Source organism: Lithohypha guttulata (genome assembly GCF_036872675.1).
Source record: "Lithohypha guttulata strain CCFEE 5908 chromosome Unknown scaffold_3, whole genome shotgun sequence".
Classification (NCBI taxonomy): domain Eukaryota; kingdom Fungi; phylum Ascomycota; class Eurotiomycetes; order Chaetothyriales; family Trichomeriaceae; genus Lithohypha; species Lithohypha guttulata.
This window is the reverse complement of record NW_027042752.1, coordinates 686,981-704,376: the sequence shown is the minus strand read 5'-3', so window position 1 is coordinate 704,376 and position 17,396 is coordinate 686,981. Positions and strand designations below refer to the sequence as shown.

Here is a 17,396-nt window from a genome sequence, read left to right as displayed (position 1 = left end):
CTGGACGTGCTTGAAAGCTGAAGGTGAGGCATCGAAGCAGCTTCCCAGTAGGAAAGTGCGACCCAATGCCGCTGTCGAAATTATATTTGTGCCTTGTCATCATCTTGATAAGCCGTCCTGTTCCTGACATCGACGTTTCCGGCAAGAGTTGTGCCTGCAGCATAAAGATAACATATCGTCACACTGCGACTGGGATCGGCTCTAATTTTCCGGCTTCCGAAAACATGCCGCAAGTGTGAGGCTTAAATGTGTTCTTGGCTTACGTGCTTAGAGGCTGCAGTCATGATCTTTCAACTATAGTGGTGCCAGTAATTCACGATGAGAATAATCAAGAACTATTCATTGAATATGAAGAATATCTCCATAGAGATTATCTCTATTCACTGCTATATCTAGAGTCATCCACATCATCAGTTCGTGAACATAGGCTATTGAGCCATGCGTCCATCCTTGTTACCTTTCCCCAATCCCAAATAGCCACAGAGGCTGCCGAGCAAAATATATACAAGCTAGTACTCTTCATATATGGGCCAGCTGCAGAAGCCTGATTGAACGCCAAGTGTACCAGTGATGCGTGCTGTGCAAAATACCGCCGTTCTCGACGACCATATCCAGATCCTGCCAACGCCTTGCGAAACGAACGAAACCCAAAAGACTGCATGGAGTCATTTTCGCTGCCTAGCTTTGTAATCAAATCCCTGAACCATCAGGACGACGTTTTGAGATATTACTGCCTTCACTTATCGACTTGCGGCCAAGAATTGAAGTACACCATTATCCCAACTCCTATTAACACAACGCAAGTCATCGACATATATGGCCCGTAATTGCCTAACGTTTCTCCATTCGCTTGCTGTTGCTGGAGCATCGTCGAAACTGCTTGTCGAAGGTCTTCTGGTAGCCTGGGCGTCCGTACGTGCCCGTTCGCTTGCTTGTTGTCTTGAATTGCAGTACTCAGCTGGTCAAAATCTGATTCAGACCTTAGGATCTCTTCCACATCATTTCCATCATCTTCTACTGCTGATGACTGTGAATCTTCGTCCTGCCTCTGCTTTCTGTACTTGTCTATCATGGCAGCCAGTGTTGACTTCTCCGATTCTGCTGTTTCTGCTCGATGTGTTGCTTGAGTCAGATTTTGCTGCATGACTTGCATCTCCGAGAGCATTGCTTCTATCCGCTGCTGTAATCGCATTTCAGCTTCGGCCTCCTTTTCACTACGAACCTGATCTTGCTGTGCTGGTAGATGCTCTCCTGGTGTCGTGAGCTGTTCTTCCACCACCGACACTGGTCTAGCATTGTGTGACTCTTCCAGTCGCTTAATTTTGTCTTCAGCAGCCTCGCGCGCCAGTCGTTCTCGCTGCAGCATGTCCTCCAATTCTCTTACCTTTGAGCCTTGCGACTCTATCTGCTTACGTGCTGCATCGAGGGACTCAAGTAGAGATACAATTTGTGATTGACCACCGATTGGCGAAGCGGCTGTCCCATTGACCAAAGGCTTCATCGTCGTCTCACGTTTCAGCATATGACTCATGGTTGCAGAGCCAGGACTTGACGCTTTCGTATTGTCAGGTTTCTCGGGAAGAGGCTGCTGAGGAGGAGGAGCAGGCGGATCAGCGAATCGTGCAGAGTGATCGACCCTTGATGGTTTGGCTCTTCCATTCGCCTGTCTCAGGGGCGATATGTGGTCTCTACCTGGAGGAAGTTTTACTGGACCGCCATCAGCCGGTAGAATGGCGGTCAGAAAGCTCCTAGCTTGCTCCAAGTCCTGTGATTGTTGTTTCGCAGCTCGCATCTCGATGCCAACTTGTTTCACCAGTTGCTCTATGTTCAATGGAGCTCCCCAATAATTTGCCTGTCTCTGAGCTACTGAGGAAACATTACCACCAGTGACACTTGAAGCAACAGAACCTCGAGCAGTAAGGGGGCGTCCCTGTTGACTCCGCTGATGGGCCATGGGTGCACTTATGGGAGAACTCAAAAGGTTGTTGCTCTGGGCAGGATCCAGCTCTCCAAAGTTGAGAAGATCGAGAGCATTGCCTGCTTTGCCGGGGAAGCCAACAAATTCGACCTTGGCAGAGACCTTGTGGTGAACAATGGTTTTCTGGTCTTCACTCACAATGTCTATACCTAGCTCGAGACTATCGTGCTGTCGAAGCTCGGTGGGCTCAGATTCTCGGTTTTCGGGAGAAAGACGAGTGCCATTGACAAAGGTACCATTCGAGGACTTGACGTCCCGGATCCATACCCGGCCGTTAATATCGGACCATATCTCAGCATGCTGACGAGATAGGACTTTGGAGTCAAAGTAGCCATTGTCGGCTTTGGGAGTTGTTTTGTTGTTTGTCTGTCTCCCTATCTTCTGAGGCGCATCGGGATGCATAGGCACGTTAATCTGCTTTCGCTCGAAGGTACCGTTCATGGGCAATAGAACCAGTAACGGCTGCTGGCGAGGTCTACTCTCCATGCCATTAACAGCGTTTGCAGCATGTTCGGGCATAGCGGGCTGTAAGGAATTCTTCTGACCTAACATGTTTGCGCCGTTCGGCACGGCCGGCTGCACAGCACCATTGGCTTTTGCATTTGAGACGCTCGCGGTGATTTCTGCTTTTGAGACGGGCCAAAACCCCCCCCTTTGTTTTTTCTTGGCCGGTCCAACACTTTCACCATTTGTCGAATGGGCCAAATCATTGGCAGATGTGACGGTAGAGGTCGAGGAGGTGGAGGATGCGGAGGCATTAGACGCTAACGACGAGGAGGAACTGCTCCTAGTAGCCACTTTTCTCTGTGGCATGAACATACGGGAAACGTCGTCGGAGCTCATTGCCGAAAAGCCAGCTTGATGGTTGTTCGAGGGACCATCCCAGCCGAGTCGAGGCAGTGACTGAAAGGTTGGTGGAGAGGCCACAATCGTAGTCATTGATAACTAGACTTGAGAAGGACGGTAGATCCTCTGTGCCTCAGTGGATGGGTGGAAGATTAGAACAGAGTAGCAGGCAAACAAACAAAAACCACAGAGCCCTTTGAACGTAGACACGGCATGTGTCACGATACTGGTCGAGACTTGCCGAACGACAACCTGTCAACGAGAAGTGTCAGCAGTGTTCTTTCACCCTGACGAATGGATGGCAGTTCTCCGAGGTGAAGTACACCAGCTATCGGTTCGAGGAGTCGACGGGTAAAGTGAAACAGACGCTCGCGTGCGCTGGGAGCTGACCTGACGTAGGGGGATGATGTGCGCTTACCACTACAAAGAAGACTGCGAAGAACTTGGCTGGCAGGCTGCAGGTCCGGACGTTGTAGTAGCGGGTTGCTTTGGTCGCGTATAGTGGTTCCGAGATGGCTAGAGGGGAGATCTCGATGCTCGACAACGTGAAGACGATTATTCTGACAATCAAGGGCAGGTCTCGACGTTCAATTTGAGCGCAATTCACTACTTCCCCAGGACAAGCGCCGCCCATTCCTGAGGCACCCAATTGGCTGTTCAGCACCCGCTTGTCGAACCGAACGGCTATGATTGGTCTTTTCAGCCGCAGTCGATCGCAGCTGCCCTTCTCCAATAATCACGAGGCCGAGATCAGTAGCCACCACCATCTGCTACCACAACACAGCGCTGTGCCTTGTTTACTACTGACAATATATCCCATCCTTGAAGATGCCTGTGGTACCAGCAGGAGCTCAGCGAGCTGGCCCGAACTGGGTCAATAAGAGTAATTCTCCCAGTCTTCAACAAGGCAGCACATATTGACATTGAGTAGTGACAATGGGTGCCATCATGGGTGGCAGTATGTGATTCAACATGGTTTCTATTTCCAACGCTGATAAGTTGCAGCTGTGGGTAGCATCATGGGTTTCATATATGGTAAGCTTTAGTCAAAACTGCTCACAGCTCAGTCTGACAAGACAGGAACCGTGACGATATTTCAGCATGGCGCGGGTACGGCTGGTGTCTTCAGGATGCTGGGCAAATACATGGGCGCATCTGGCGGCATGTTTGCGTATGTACACCTGCGTCGCTAGACGATTATGCTGATCAAATACTAGTGTCTTCATGGGTATTGGCAGTGTGATACGGCATGATTCCGAACAGAGAGCACTACAACTATGGCAACAAGCTCATTCCCAGCATCGACGTCCTTTCGTACACCCTCGAACAGATCTCCTTCAGATCCGCAGATGAAGACTTCATGCTTTGGCTTGCTTGTTTCAAAATTTGTATATAATCACAAGAGATGGACTTCTCACTTCAACGAGTTTACGATGATTGCCACCATGAACTATGTCCTTCCAAGCGCAAGAGTCATGTTTTAAATCATACCATTGCTAGAGTTCTATTGTTTATGCTAAAAGTACAGCAGATTATGTGCCCTCCTGAGTCCAATTCTATATTAATCTCTCAGCGACCAGTAACGGTGGGCAATATTGTTCTGATCAATGCCTGCGTCACCACATAAGCGTACGAAACAACTGTGCTTGTGCTCCGAATACGACTGCCTCCGACTTTCAGGACGTTACCGTGTCCTCCACCTCCGCTCGATCGCCCATATGCCTTTGCAACACGAACAGCATGCCACGTGGTGTTGACCAGGTCAACTGTTGTATCCCAGTGCTGGTAGAAAAAGATTGCAGACAGAATCGCCAGGAAGAGAACGACGAGCGGCCTGCGCGTCCAGAAGAGTCGGCCTCGATCCAGATGTGCTAGCCATGGCTTCTGAGGGCTGTAGTTTTCGATAGCCTGCAGAAACCACTTCGTCACATACACCATGACGAACGCGGAAAGCGCCTGTTGCCCATCCAACAAGCCACCCCATCGCCATCGAAGGCCGAGACTCCCGACCAGTATGACAATTGGTTCCAACACGTGGACCATGAAATCGCAGACAATAGACCAGATATAGTTCCGGAAGAACTGCTTCCAGCCAAAGTGTCTGAAGAAATGAGTGGTCCAATCACGAACAGACCTCAGTAAGGCACGAAGGTTGTAGTCAGCTGGCTCAACGACTTGTGGCTGGTCTTCGCGCACTGCACCTCGCGTACCAATCTGGATAAGTACTCTGACTATTCCCAGAGAGATGTCTGAAATACTCGAAAGTAACAGAAAGTATACCGCAATGAGACAGAACGACTCAGATGGCGCCGCCATACACTGTAGCCTGAGCACCTTCATGTAACCATGATTGTGACAGATCGGCCCTGCAGAACAGACTGCTCCCCAGAACATGGAGATGGCCACTGTCAACAACCACCATCTTCTGCCGAGATGTCGCAGCCCTCTACGGCACTCGTCCTCAAAGAGCTGTCGAAAGGTCTTTTGAGGGTCCTGTGCAGCGTCTTGCGTGGGAATTTGACGAGGGTTGTGTGTCGGCGAATACCGAGGAGTATCACGAGGGGCAGGCAATGGTGTTTTGCCTATCGATGGGGAGGACGATAGCCCTCTGCTATCTCGTCTCGCATCAGCTTGACCTGTACTGACAGCAGGTGATCCTCCTGCACGGCCCTCAGGCGCTGATCTTTGAAGAAAAAGTTCGTCCTCTTCTTCAATCGAGGGCAATACCTCATTCGGATCAATATTTCGAACCGCTGGCTCAGTTGATGCAGCAGCCATGGCGCCCTGGCTCCTCCCTTCTCCTCTATAGTCACCTTCAACTCCGTGAGCAACGGATGCACTCCTCCTTCCAGGCGACAACTCAGGAATTACAGCTGCCAAAACAGGCGTATCGATTACATCGCTGGTGGTAGTAGTGGCAGCTTTTGCAAGAGATTTCCTACGAGCAGGCGTCTTTGATCTTCTGGGCGATCTCAGAATGTGTTCGGGGTCGTCTTCCATTTGTGCCAGTTCCTGGGTCTCCCGTGGTGTCTGTGGTGCCTCTGGCGCGACGCTTCCGCGTTTAGCAGGACTCTTTGTGGGGCCCTTGCTGCGTCTGCGTAGGCCTGCTGATTCCATGGTTATTTTCTGGGGTGGTGTTTTGCTTTCTGTTTTTATGTCTGTGTTTGAGTGCGACAGAAGCTCTGTATGTTATCGCCAATGTCTTCTCGGTACCAGAGGATAGCTGTCCGTATGTATGTGTGGGTAAGCAAAAGTGAAGTCGAAGTGGAGTTCTGTTCAGTGAAAGAAGAACAGACGGCTCACGATCACTTCTATTCGTCCTCAAAAGCTCATCGTTTGCGGATACTCTGTTCATCTTCACGATTTGACCCATTTTGTGTTTCTTTGCTTTCATCTGCACTATACCGATACCGATGGATTGTTAAGAAAGTCTGCATGCAGTCAGTTGTGTGTCTCTGGGAGCAAGCAGGGCAAGCAGTGTCTACGTCCGAGCTTTGTGTTCGGACGCGGTTGTTGCATTCCATTAGGGTTGAGGTTTGAGCACGGGCCATCGTCCATCGGCAGCAAGAACACGTTCGGTAGAATGAAATGTAACAAGATGTCATGACTGACAAGAAAATTGAATTACCTTGGTTGATGGCTGTAATATACATCGTGCATTTTTATACCTGCAACGCCTTTTCTCCTAAGCCAGTCCACCGCCGCAGCATCTATCCATTCAAAGCAATGGCATCCTGCGGTCCTTTCGGGACATCCGCACTGTTCGTTGCATCCTCATATGGCTTGTTCTCACTCTTGTGACTCTCGCCCAAGGTCTCCTGTACATTGGCCTTGGCAAAGTCATCTGCCAGACTGCTTTGAGCGCCATCTGTAGTAGCTGAAGTGTGGCCACCATCTAACAAATTGCTTAGCACACTGCAGATGGCGTCACCGACCTCGACCGTTGTGGCCTTTCCACCAAGGTCACCTGTTCTGATCTCCAGACCACCGATGTCCTTGCCGTCGAGCACTTTCTCAACTGCCTGCTCAATGAGTACGGCTTCTTCCACGAGACCCAATGAGTATCGCAACAGCAACGCAGCACTCAGTATCTGTGCCACTGGGTTCACGATTCCTCTGCCAGAGATATCAGGCGCAGAACCATGCACTGGCTCGTAGATACCATTGCACTTCTGTCCTTCGCCTGGTATTCCGCAGAGTGAGGCACTAGGCAACACACCCAATGTTCCAACCACACCACCAGCCTGGTCGCTCAGCATGTCTCCGAAGGTGTTGTCTGTTAGAATGACGCCGTTGAATCTCGCTGGATCTGTCATCATGATCATCGAAAGTGAATCAGCAAGTTGATGCTTCAGTTCAACGTCGGGGAACTCCTCTTGAAAGACCCTGCTGACCACTCGTCGCCACAGCCTAGAGTTTGCAAGGACATTGGCCTTATCTGCACTCCATACTGTAGCCGGGCCACCACTTCCGTCTCCGCGACCGTCCTTGCCCAGGGTTCGTGCAAGTGCTGCTGCAACTCTTGCACACCTCTCAATCTCAGGTGTAGAGTATCCCCATGGATCGCATGCATAGTCCTGCTCTTCTATCTTGTTACCATAGTATGCACCACCACAGTTTTCGCGAAGCACGATGAAGTTCACTGGAGTTGCGATATGTGGTTTGAGCGGCGAGAGCGGAACCAGAGATTTTGAGTAGAAGGTTGCAGGTCGAATGTTCGCGAAGGCTCCGATATGTGCACGAAGGCGGAGGAGAGAGGACTCGGGGTTTGGGTACGTGTGGCCCCTGTACAGCACCACATTAGCGTTCGTTTATGAGGTTCGTAGTTGTTTCTGTGCCTCGGAACGTATTCAGGACTTACCATTCCGGTCCACCTACACTCCCAAACAACACGCCATCGACCTCATCCTTCGCAATCCGCAACACCTCATCAGTGATCGGCGTCCCTCTCTTGTCCATGCTACATCCACCTGCGATCTCATGTGTAAGCTGGAACTTTATCTTGTCCGATCTCTTGGTCTCAATCAGCTCCATGACCTTGAGAGCTTCACGCATGACTTCTGGGCCAACATGATCGCCTGGCAAGATGAGGACTCGGTATGTGTTAGGGCCACTCGAGGCACCGTTGGTTGTACCATTGCTGGACGGTGGAAAGACAGGAGCTGCCATAGTTTAATGTATTGTCTATATCCGCGACTTGGGCGTTCTTGTTCTAGTTCTTGTTCCGATTGTATGGCCGTTGGATGCTCGCTCTTACGCCTGTATCGATTGAGTGAAGAGTTCAGTACTACTAGCAGGTCAAAAGAGTTGACAAGGCTCAGTAGGACCTATTCAGCTTCCTCTGCACAGCGTCGTGGTTAGTAGTCAATCACGAAACAACAATCTCAATTCAAAGAACATCTCTCAACGGCCTCCATGCCGGTCATGTCGCATCTCATTGCACAAGGTCATCCTCGGGAATGACGATCTGCTGGAGTTTATGGACCATGAGCACAATTCGGTTGGTTCGTAAGTCCTCCCAGGAGGAATTCGTGGGGAAACAACGACCGACATCGGTGCGGAAAGGCGTCGACTCCGCACATGTGAAGCCACGACTGTCTTGTCTCGAGCATTCTTGGTGTCAAACGTGTACAATGCACGGCTTCGAAGTGATGCTAGCCGTTTTCCTTACGGTCAATTGCATGGTCTACCGACGACGCGAAGCGGCCAACTCGTGGTTCAGCGTGAGGGTTGAGATTAGGACAAGGCCCAACCACGAGCGGCTTGTAAGATCGAACTGGTCATATGTATAGTAGGAAGGAGCAGCAAAAAACCTGGGTATCATTATGTCCATAAGCTATGAACCACCTCCATAATCAACGTAAAGTCGTAGTTTTCCCACATATGCAACGCCATTACATAACAACACAGTCCCTCTCACCACGTCCATCTGCTGTCCTCCTCCTACCATATTCTGAACCAGCTGATGGCATATAGGCATGATTCGGCCCAAACGGACCAGCTGGGTAGTCTGGCGAGCGGTATTCCGTATTCTCGCCGTAAGCGCTAGTTCGTCTTAAGTGTTGAGCTGGCCGAGCATCACTATAGCTGCTGTGTCTATACATGGGATTTGTCACCCCGGTTGTCTGACCCTGAGCGTGCACATTACTAGTGCTTGTGCTAGCTCGGCCAAGTGGCAGATCAGTCGAGCTCGATGGGTGTAGTGGACTACCTATTGGTGGAACATAAGGCCTATGCCCGGCAGCCTCCTCATAGGCAGGCGGCGCATCGACTTGATCCGCATCTGCTGGCCTATTTACGGCTGGATTCCTGTTCGTATTCTGGTTTCGAGGTGGAATGACAGGTCTCACTTCGCCGCCGGGGTTGCTTCTCAGAGGTATCGGGATGTTGCCCTGCGATCTTCTTGGTCTTTGAGCGGGATCGCCTGGTCTCACACCTCCACCTCGGCTGTTCTGCTGCTGATTCCGGGCTCTTCTTTGTGCCTGCTCTTCCTCCTCCTGCATCTGTAATGCTATCGCGAAGTCCATATCTGCCTGCTCTTGTTGCTCCTGTGGAGTAAGTGCTGCAGCAGTGTGCGAAGTGCTTGGTGGCGCGAGTTGAGCCTGGTTGGCAGTACGTCTTGGGTTCGCAGCGTCCGTCATACTATGAGGTATGGAGTGTCTGCTATCTCCATGACTTACAGAATGGAAATCTCCTGAAAAGTGTTCCGTCCGAGCACCGTTGATGTCCTCCAAGGACTCCCAGATAATTTCATCTCGATCAGCATATCCTGCGTCTGTAACCAGTGTGTAGAGTCGCTGGTCTCGAGGATTCTTGTAGATCGTGCTGAAGTGATCGTTGCGAAACAGTATCGCAAATTCACCAGGTTCAAGTGATTCTTGTACGACTCCAAGGCCATAAGGCGTCAATTGTGTTGGGAATGCTCGGAAGAATTGCTTGATAGAAGTAATATCTTGCCAAAGCTGCTGCTCATGCTGATTTAGCCCTCCATTCGAAAGCTTGTATTCGAGCTCTTCTTCTCCGAATTGAACTGCCTGAGCATCTTCGTACGTCTGCGCAGATCGTGCGAAGGCGCGTGAGGCTTCATCGTTAGGTTGTGGCAGCCAGCCATGTACAAGCTTGATCCTGAAGGAGCTGTACAGGCTGATATCCTGTGTAGTCTCGAAGGTGCCAACCACAGTCAGAGGTCGTGGTGCTGCGGGCGTAGTAGGTGTATCACCGTCCATGAGGTTAGGAACTGGCTGTGATGCAGGCACGAAGCGCGGATTTGCATTCATTCCTGTCCTCAATCGCATTAGAAATCGGTTGAGCTCGTCCACATCAGGTAAGCGTAAAGTGTCAGACATTGCAGCTCTGGTGAGAAGCTCATCCATTAGGGTCTCGATAATCAACCCCAGCGACACCTGCTCGCGTAACCGTAGCGCTTCGTCTAACGCCGCTTGCATTTCCTCCGTGGCGCCCAAGATCATGGCATTGACAAGAGCAAGTAGGGGACAAGGCCCATTCTGGTTTTGGGTCAACATTGACGATCGTCTCATTCTCGAGGTTCGTAAGTCGTACCAGTTGAAATGCTTGATTTGATACGTTTCGTTTCGTTGCTCTTTCATCATGGCCAGATCACGTTCACTTGTAACAACAGCAGGTCGTGGAGGTTTCACTGGTGGTTGGAGAGATGGAGGTAGACCAGGAGGCGGAGCATAAAGATCATCAGACTCCTGCCTTACGGGTCGTGGTGGTTTGGGTGGACCTGGCTCTTCATTCTCTAACAGGGACGGTTCGCGAATTGTTGATGGTCTCGGAGCAGTAGGATTGTTGGGGATCGCTCTAAGCTCTTCACCAAGTGAGAGTGATCCTTCATGGTGTCCGCGATCGAGCAAGTCATCAGTGGGGACTGTGTCAAAATGTTGCCTTGGCTCGAAAGAGCTGGGTGATGGTAGTGGAGGCTTCACCGATGCCCAGGGGTTCTGATCGTTACCGGTCTGTGTAGGCATGAGGGGTTCCTGCAACCGTGGTATGGGAGGCGGCGCTTCCATTGGAGGCAGAGGTGGTGCGATCGATGGTGGTGTCGGTATCGCTTCTTTTTCTTGAAAGCCATCGTTAAGGGCGAGTCTTCCTAGCTGGTCTTTCGAGGGTGAGCTTCGTAATGGATGTGGATGTCCTGATCTGGAATAGCTCTCAGTTTCCGGTGCATGTTCAGGTTGGTGTGTTTCCGAAAGTCTTCTGAAAGGATTATTCGAGGCAAATTCGGGCTGGTGGACTGAGGTAGGCAGAGTATCTTGGGCAGGTGAATGACTCTGCGGAAGTGGTTTGCGCTTGACAATAGAGGCAGACTGTATAGCAGGTTCGGAAGGAGAAGCAGTGTTGTTTACCACATGAAGCTCCCTCGAATGTTTTATGCCCGGATCAGTAGGATCCCCATGGTCCGTCTTCTGTTCGTCCTCATCGTCCCACCACTCTCTTTCTGGGGATCGATCGCTGTCCAAGGAGGAACGAGGGGTGACCTCGCCGGACCATCCGGGTTTCAGAACATCAGGTACGTCCGGGGGAGTGTTTCTCGATTGTGCAGAAGTCTGGTTCACCCCAGGTCGCAGCAGGTTGGGAATGTCGCGTCGGTCCTGCTCGTTGCGGGAGCTGATATCGTCCTGCCATGGATTTCCCATCTCCTCAAAATGGGAGCCCATCTGTGATCGTTGTGCATAGGAGGGAACAGGAGGAACATCAGCCGAATCAACATGTAGGTGCGTTTGGTGCATGGGCGGCTCAGGCGGCGCAGGTGGAGGGGAGGCCGGGTAAGGCACCGACGACTTTCGAATGACCATGGCGCTTCTGTGCAACGTCGTGGTCGAACAGCTGCCCAGCAAACAGCTGTTTACTGCAGATACAGAATTTGGTGTACAAGCCACGAATTAGTGATCGCTCAACCCAAGCATTATTCGCGACACAGTAACGCAACGTCTGTTGGTCTACTCTTCCTCAGCGACAAGCAGATCTGCCTGTAAGTCAAGCAACAGGACTACGATCCGTCTATGGCAAAATATGAAGGACATGAGGCTTCATGAATGCACACTGCCTTTCAGGACTTCCTATGCGAACGCGTCAGCCTTTACTTTCTTCCTATGCTCCAAGCCCACGGCCTCAATGGAGGCACAAGCATCAAATGACGTCGCAGCAGGCCACATGGTGGATGTGGCTCAGCTGTGGCGCGATGATTCAACATCCCAGCCTACTATTCCGTCGCAGTGAACCTATCTCGACGTGCTTCTGATTAGCGGGAACAAGGCCGGTTGACATCGCGAACATATATGCAAATGTCGAATTCCGTTAGGACCTAGGAGACGATATAGGAGGTGGTTGAGAAAGAAGTTCACGTCCTGAAATAGTAACAGGTCACTGGAAGTTTGCCAAGCCCAATAAGGGGCCCAATAAGGGGCCCAATAAGGGGCCATTTTCGACAGTCGATGTTCCTCTGCTCGTTAATTTATTCGAGTCCAAGTAATGCTGCTGCCGTTTTATTGTTCATTCACCGCTGGATACTGACTTGGTTCCGCGAGCAAATGCTATACCTGAGATTGGCCAAACTGGCTGATAGAGTGAAAACTGGCAAGGACTACATAAGTTATACATATCAGCATCCCCATCCTATGATATACTCGCGGCTTTGACTGCCTCAAAAGCAGGCATGTATCGTGTAGTGCCCGTGCCGTAGTTGAGCTAGCGGCCCCATTACAGCCTCAGCATTTTGCGGTACAATTACCGTAAAGAAGAGCATGGTTGCAACACGCAGACAACAAGGGCACCTGGCAGTTCATGCCATCCTGCTTACAATCAGTGTTCGACACTGGTGCCCCACACGGTAGTTACTGTATCTGTTCAAGATGTTTTCAAACGGAGCTATACCTTCTTCATAGAATTTTAGGGCTTCGGACTTTTCCTGAAAATCGCGAGCTGGCACGCGACACTCACGAGGACAGGCAACGGCGTTTTCTCGTTGAAGCATGACGTAACAGCGCTGCTCCAACACCTCCAACTCGTCTGCAAGCGCTCAAGCACTTCTTCCTTCTTCTATACCACTTTTACTACGCTCAGCATCTTTATACAACAGTCTCAAGACCATTCACGTGTACGAAGATGTATCAGAACGTATTCACAATGCTTCTGCAGCTTGCGCTGGCTTCCATGGCCCTTGCCGCCCCAACAATGCACGTCGAGAAGGCTAATGCATGGCAATACGGCACTGGTGGTGGTATCGTTGGTTTCGTCGTCCTCATTCTTGACCTGATTGTCATCAGTAAGTACCTAGTTGTACTCCCACGCTTGTAAGAAATGCTAACCATCGTGCCACAGTCGAGGTCCTGCAATCTACGCGGCCAGTCTCCCACAAAGTCGGCTGGAGTCTTCTGATCTTCCTCTTCCCTATCATCGGAATCATACTCTACTGGCTCTTCTCCAACCGAGAACAACACAAGGCAGCTGGAGGTTACGAGGCTATTCCATAGTGCGATTCAACGATTGCTAGCCAAGTGTGGATATGGTCAATACATCTGGCTACAGGGACAACTTTATGGAACATTGGTCAAGAACTGCAGATCAAAACAATCAATACATGAACAGAGCCGTGAGATGTTGGCTCATTATGGATCAATATCTGAGAGTGGGATTTATCGTAAATAGCTGTTGGTTAGTGACGAACCAAGAACCATTGGAACTTAAAGTCAGATACGACTAGAACGAAATTACGCAGATAACATTCAAGGCTCGAAGACGATTGACTTGGTCTAGCCAATGCGTTGACAGAACAAACCTATTTCTGAATGTTAGACTTCAGAGCAACATAGAACAAGAGTGTCGAAGGAGTATCTGTCAATATCTGACTGAACAACCAAGAAATACTAGTCCCAATACTTGGCCTTTATCCCTCCTATAACTTCTTTTTCCTTCTCATTCTCCGGTTTGTCAAAGTTGCCCTTCACTCTCGCCCTCACCCAGTCCCCAGCCTTGATGCCGTCTTTCTTCGCATCATCTTCGTGAACATCTAGCCCAAGTCTCCTCAACAAAGGACTGTCAAGCGTCTTCAACGTCAAATCATGACCGGGCCGTAGAAAGTATAGCAATCCCAGCCGATCAATATGTGCCTGATCAGGAGGTGGAGCCACAACCCGATGAATCGACGACTTGAGGTATCCGTTTGTCCAGAACTGCAGAACGTCTGCAATGTTTACTGTGATTGACCCTGGGTGAGGCTTGACGTATCTCCAATCACCAGCTGGGGTCAGTACTTGCAAAGCAGCAATGGGTTGTCGGAAGAGTAAGGTCAGACTCCCAAAGTCAGTGTGACCCTTGGAGTAAATGTTGTTAAACTTGGCATTCTCTTCCGGCGAGCGCGCCCTGTATATCATGTATCGCAGATGACAATCTGAGATGTCGCTGTATCGATGGCCCTCGCTGAGAGCTCCCTCATCAGGCAATTCAAGAATGATCGACACAAGTACAAGGAGTTTCTGTACCACATTTTCGGCAATGTGCCGCTGGAAACGTTCTATCTCAGCCCTATTCTCAGTAATGACTGATGGCTGCGTGCGTTCGAGCTCGGGTAGAAATTTGAAGAGGTTGTACATCTCGACATTGTCACGAAGACCAGGGTAGAGCTCAGCTGCACCAAGTGGTCGGTAGCCATTGTAATTACCATTTTCAAGATCAGCACGGTATTTCAGCTTCTCTTCCATGGGAAGAGCGAAGACTTCTCTACCGATGGCGAACTGATAGTCAACTTCTTCTTGGCTCAGACCAAAGTTGGTGATGTAGAAGAAACCGATATTGTGCACTGCATCCTTGAGCTGCTTAGCAAGTTCTTGCTTACCTCCTGGCTGTTCGAATTTGGACAGATCAAGAGTAACGAGGTCAGCCCAGTCTAGCTCATAGCGAGATTCTTTGGCCTGCTGATATTTGGGCAGGTGATGTACCGAAGATAGGGGCGCTGGTTGACTCAGAACTGCTGCGGCTGCCATCTTGGACGTATTGCAGGACAATGTGGGGAGCGAAAGGATTTCCAGCACTGCTTGAGCTGTGCCATCTTGATATACACACACCCCTCACCACATATACGAACCTTTGTAAGCTTCACATCCTACCAACAACTGGTGAGGAGACGGCTTGCATCGACACGAGTCAAGAAAACAGGGGGGTGCTGTGCTGACTCCCCGACCACAATGCGATGTTCCGCCGACAAGCCGACCACAGTGCCTTCGATCTTTACGCGTTTCCTTGTTGCCAACCCACTGCACAACCACTTGATTCCTCCAGCTGGACAGCATCCAATACGCTTCGGCGACTGTTCCGTGACAGGATCTACGCGATGATCACAACATTTGATGCAACCAGATCCTTCTGCCTGACTACAGCACGAGTAGCACAAGGCGATAGCCGCGTGCACGACCTCTTGGACGTGATATTCACGAAGTATGCTGCCGCTGGATAGTCACCTTCCTGCATACGTAGAAACCTGGCTCTGACATGTGTTTTGGCCTCGCCCGAAGGACTCCCGTTATCGATCGTGCTTGCTAATGTAAATCTGGAAGTCGGCACATGGCGGTGTGAGCCTGCTGCACAGATATTGTACCATTAGGAGATATGAGCACGTCAAGGAGCGAAATCTCTGTCCATGGCTTGCAAACACTGAAGGAAGGCGCTTCGTCGCTATGCTTCCATCTCCTTTCCGAGCGCTAAAACTTCACCAGACTCAGTTCACAGCGTGGTATCTCGTCCCATGGCTCGAATTGATCGAGGTCTGCTAAGAAAAACAGAAGAACTCTAGAGCAAGCTTAAATACAGGTAGTATACTCACAATCAGTAGCTCATTCCCTTCTCGCTACATAATCAGATCACCACTACGAAGCAACTTCTCGACATCATGGGCTCACCAGAAGATAATCGTAGTGAGGCTGCCATTGGCGAGGTCAAGGTGCCTGTCAGAGGTATCACCTCAGATACAGACTCGGCTTCAACGACAGACACAGATGAACCCAGTCTTCTCAAGAAAGCACAGAAGAAAGTCGATAAGAAGATCATTCTTTGGTATTCTTTTGTCTACCTGATTATGCGAATACACGTCAGTAACATTACCAATACTGCTATCATCAATATTGAGGAAGGTGATGGGATAAAGAAACAGCTGGGCAACTTAACGAGTGCACAATGGGCCTGGGTACGTCTACTGGTGCTACTGCTGACCTGTTGGCTAATATGTGTATATTAGGTGCTCAGTATATTCTACTATCCTTACATGTTTTTCGAGCCTGTTTCGACCCTGATGCTAAAACGCTTCTCACCCTCGAAATGGATGTCACGTAAGATAAGCCCAAAGTCTAGCACATGAACATGAGCTGATATTGTACTAGGTATCATGGTGACGTGGGGTATCATCTCAATGTGTCAGGGCGCGACTCACAACTATGCTGGTGTTCTGGTATGCCGCTTCTTCCTAGGTCTGGCTGAAGCTGGTAAGTCAATATTACACGAGCCAACACAATGCCTCGACTGACGTGGACCAGGTTTCTATCCAGGCGTACTCTATCATATTTCCTTCTGGTTCCCAACAGACTCAATCGCCCTTCGCATAGCTTTCTTCTATGCATGCGGCCAATTTTCAGGCACAATCAGTGGACTTCTCGCTTTCGCTATATCCTTCATGAACGATGTCGGTGGTCTCGCAGGCTGGCGCTGGGTGTTCATTCTGGAAGGTATTCCAGCTATTCTCTGTGGTATCTACACACTTTTCTTCCTCCCTGACTACCCCGAGACAGCCAAGTTCTTGACTCAAGACGAGAAAGACATCATCATCAACAACCTACCCAAGACACAGCCCAAATCTCTCGCTGGGACCTGGAACTGGCAACAAGCCAAAGCCCTCTTCCGCGACCCCACCTTCCCAACATTCACCCTCGTCTGGATCTTCCACAGCATCGGTGGCTGGGGCGTGAGCACCGTCCTACCAACAGTCATCTTCGAGCTCGGCCTAACAGGCTCAGCCGGAGCTCAACTCATGACCATGCCAACCTACGCCTTCGGCTGCACCTGCCTCATCCTCATCGGCTGGCTCATCCACCGCCGTAAAATCACACCATGGATCGCAGCACTGTGTCTCGAAGTCTTCGCCTGTATCTGCTATGTTGTCCTGATCTGTGTCCGCCCACCCATCATCCGCTACGTCTTCGTAACTTTCGCAACAGCATGTTCGATCTGCATATACCCCATCATCTGGCCAGAACGTATCAGAGCCGCGCATGGAACGACTACCGCTGGTCTAGCAATTGGAATCACGAACGCAGCTGCGCAACTCACGGGTATTGTTGGTCCAGAGGTTTATCAGAGTAAGTTTGGACCAATGTACAGAGTGAGTTTCTCGGTGTCGATTGGGATGCTGGTTGGTGCTATACTTGTGATCTCGGCGACTTGGTATCTAATAAGGAGACGGGATCTTGAAGCTATGAAATATGCCAACGATGTGGATGACGATGTTGTGTCAGAAAAAGACGATAGGATCTAAGATTGATACGAACGCATCTCACCAGAACTT

At 50.3% G+C, this 17,396-nt stretch overlaps 7 protein-coding genes across 7 annotated transcripts; 2 read left to right on the top strand and 5 right to left on the bottom strand.

The window, feature by feature from the left end:
• Window positions 1–736: 736 nt before the first annotated feature.
• LTR64_004040 (uncharacterized protein) lies at window positions 737–2,917 on the bottom strand (the record flags this gene model as incomplete). The annotated part of the gene is made up of 1 exon (XM_064898388.1): window positions 737–2,917. One exon carries the CDS (start codon window positions 2,915–2,917, stop codon window positions 737–739), a length of 2,181 nt encoding a protein of 726 aa, XP_064754345.1.
• Window positions 2,918–4,393: 1,476 nt separating this feature from the next.
• Window positions 4,394–5,941, bottom strand: LTR64_004039 (uncharacterized protein; the record flags this gene model as incomplete). Its single annotated transcript, XM_064898387.1, has 2 exons — window positions 4,394–5,073; window positions 5,143–5,941. 2 exons carry the CDS (start codon window positions 5,939–5,941, stop codon window positions 4,394–4,396), a joined length of 1,479 nt encoding a protein of 492 aa, XP_064754344.1.
• A 593-nt stretch (window positions 5,942–6,534) lies between these two features.
• Window positions 6,535–7,993, bottom strand: LEU2_2 (3-isopropylmalate dehydrogenase; the record flags this gene model as incomplete). The annotated part of the gene is made up of 2 exons (XM_064898386.1): window positions 6,535–7,609; window positions 7,686–7,993. 2 exons carry the CDS (start codon window positions 7,991–7,993, stop codon window positions 6,535–6,537), a joined length of 1,383 nt encoding a protein of 460 aa, XP_064754343.1.
• A 725-nt stretch (window positions 7,994–8,718) lies between these two features.
• Window positions 8,719–11,643, bottom strand: LTR64_004037 (uncharacterized protein; the record flags this gene model as incomplete). Its single annotated transcript, XM_064898385.1, has 2 exons — window positions 8,719–9,426; window positions 9,505–11,643. The coding sequence occupies 2 exons, from the start codon at window positions 11,641–11,643 to the stop codon at window positions 8,719–8,721; spliced, it is 2,847 nt and encodes a 948-aa protein (XP_064754342.1).
• A 1,330-nt stretch (window positions 11,644–12,973) lies between these two features.
• On the top strand, window positions 12,974–13,320 carry LTR64_004036 (uncharacterized protein; the record flags this gene model as incomplete). Its single annotated transcript, XM_064898384.1, has 2 exons — window positions 12,974–13,112; window positions 13,169–13,320. 2 exons carry the CDS (start codon window positions 12,974–12,976, stop codon window positions 13,318–13,320), a joined length of 291 nt encoding a protein of 96 aa, XP_064754341.1.
• Window positions 13,321–13,713: 393 nt separating this feature from the next.
• On the bottom strand, window positions 13,714–14,829 carry LTR64_004035 (uncharacterized protein; the record flags this gene model as incomplete). The annotated part of the gene is made up of 1 exon (XM_064898383.1): window positions 13,714–14,829. The coding sequence occupies one exon, from the start codon at window positions 14,827–14,829 to the stop codon at window positions 13,714–13,716; it is 1,116 nt and encodes a 371-aa protein (XP_064754340.1).
• A 902-nt stretch (window positions 14,830–15,731) lies between these two features.
• On the top strand, window positions 15,732–17,366 carry LTR64_004034 (uncharacterized protein; the record flags this gene model as incomplete). The annotated part of the gene is made up of 4 exons (XM_064898382.1): window positions 15,732–16,025; window positions 16,077–16,167; window positions 16,219–16,320; window positions 16,372–17,366. The coding sequence occupies 4 exons, from the start codon at window positions 15,732–15,734 to the stop codon at window positions 17,364–17,366; spliced, it is 1,482 nt and encodes a 493-aa protein (XP_064754339.1).
• Window positions 17,367–17,396: the final 30 nt, after the last annotated feature.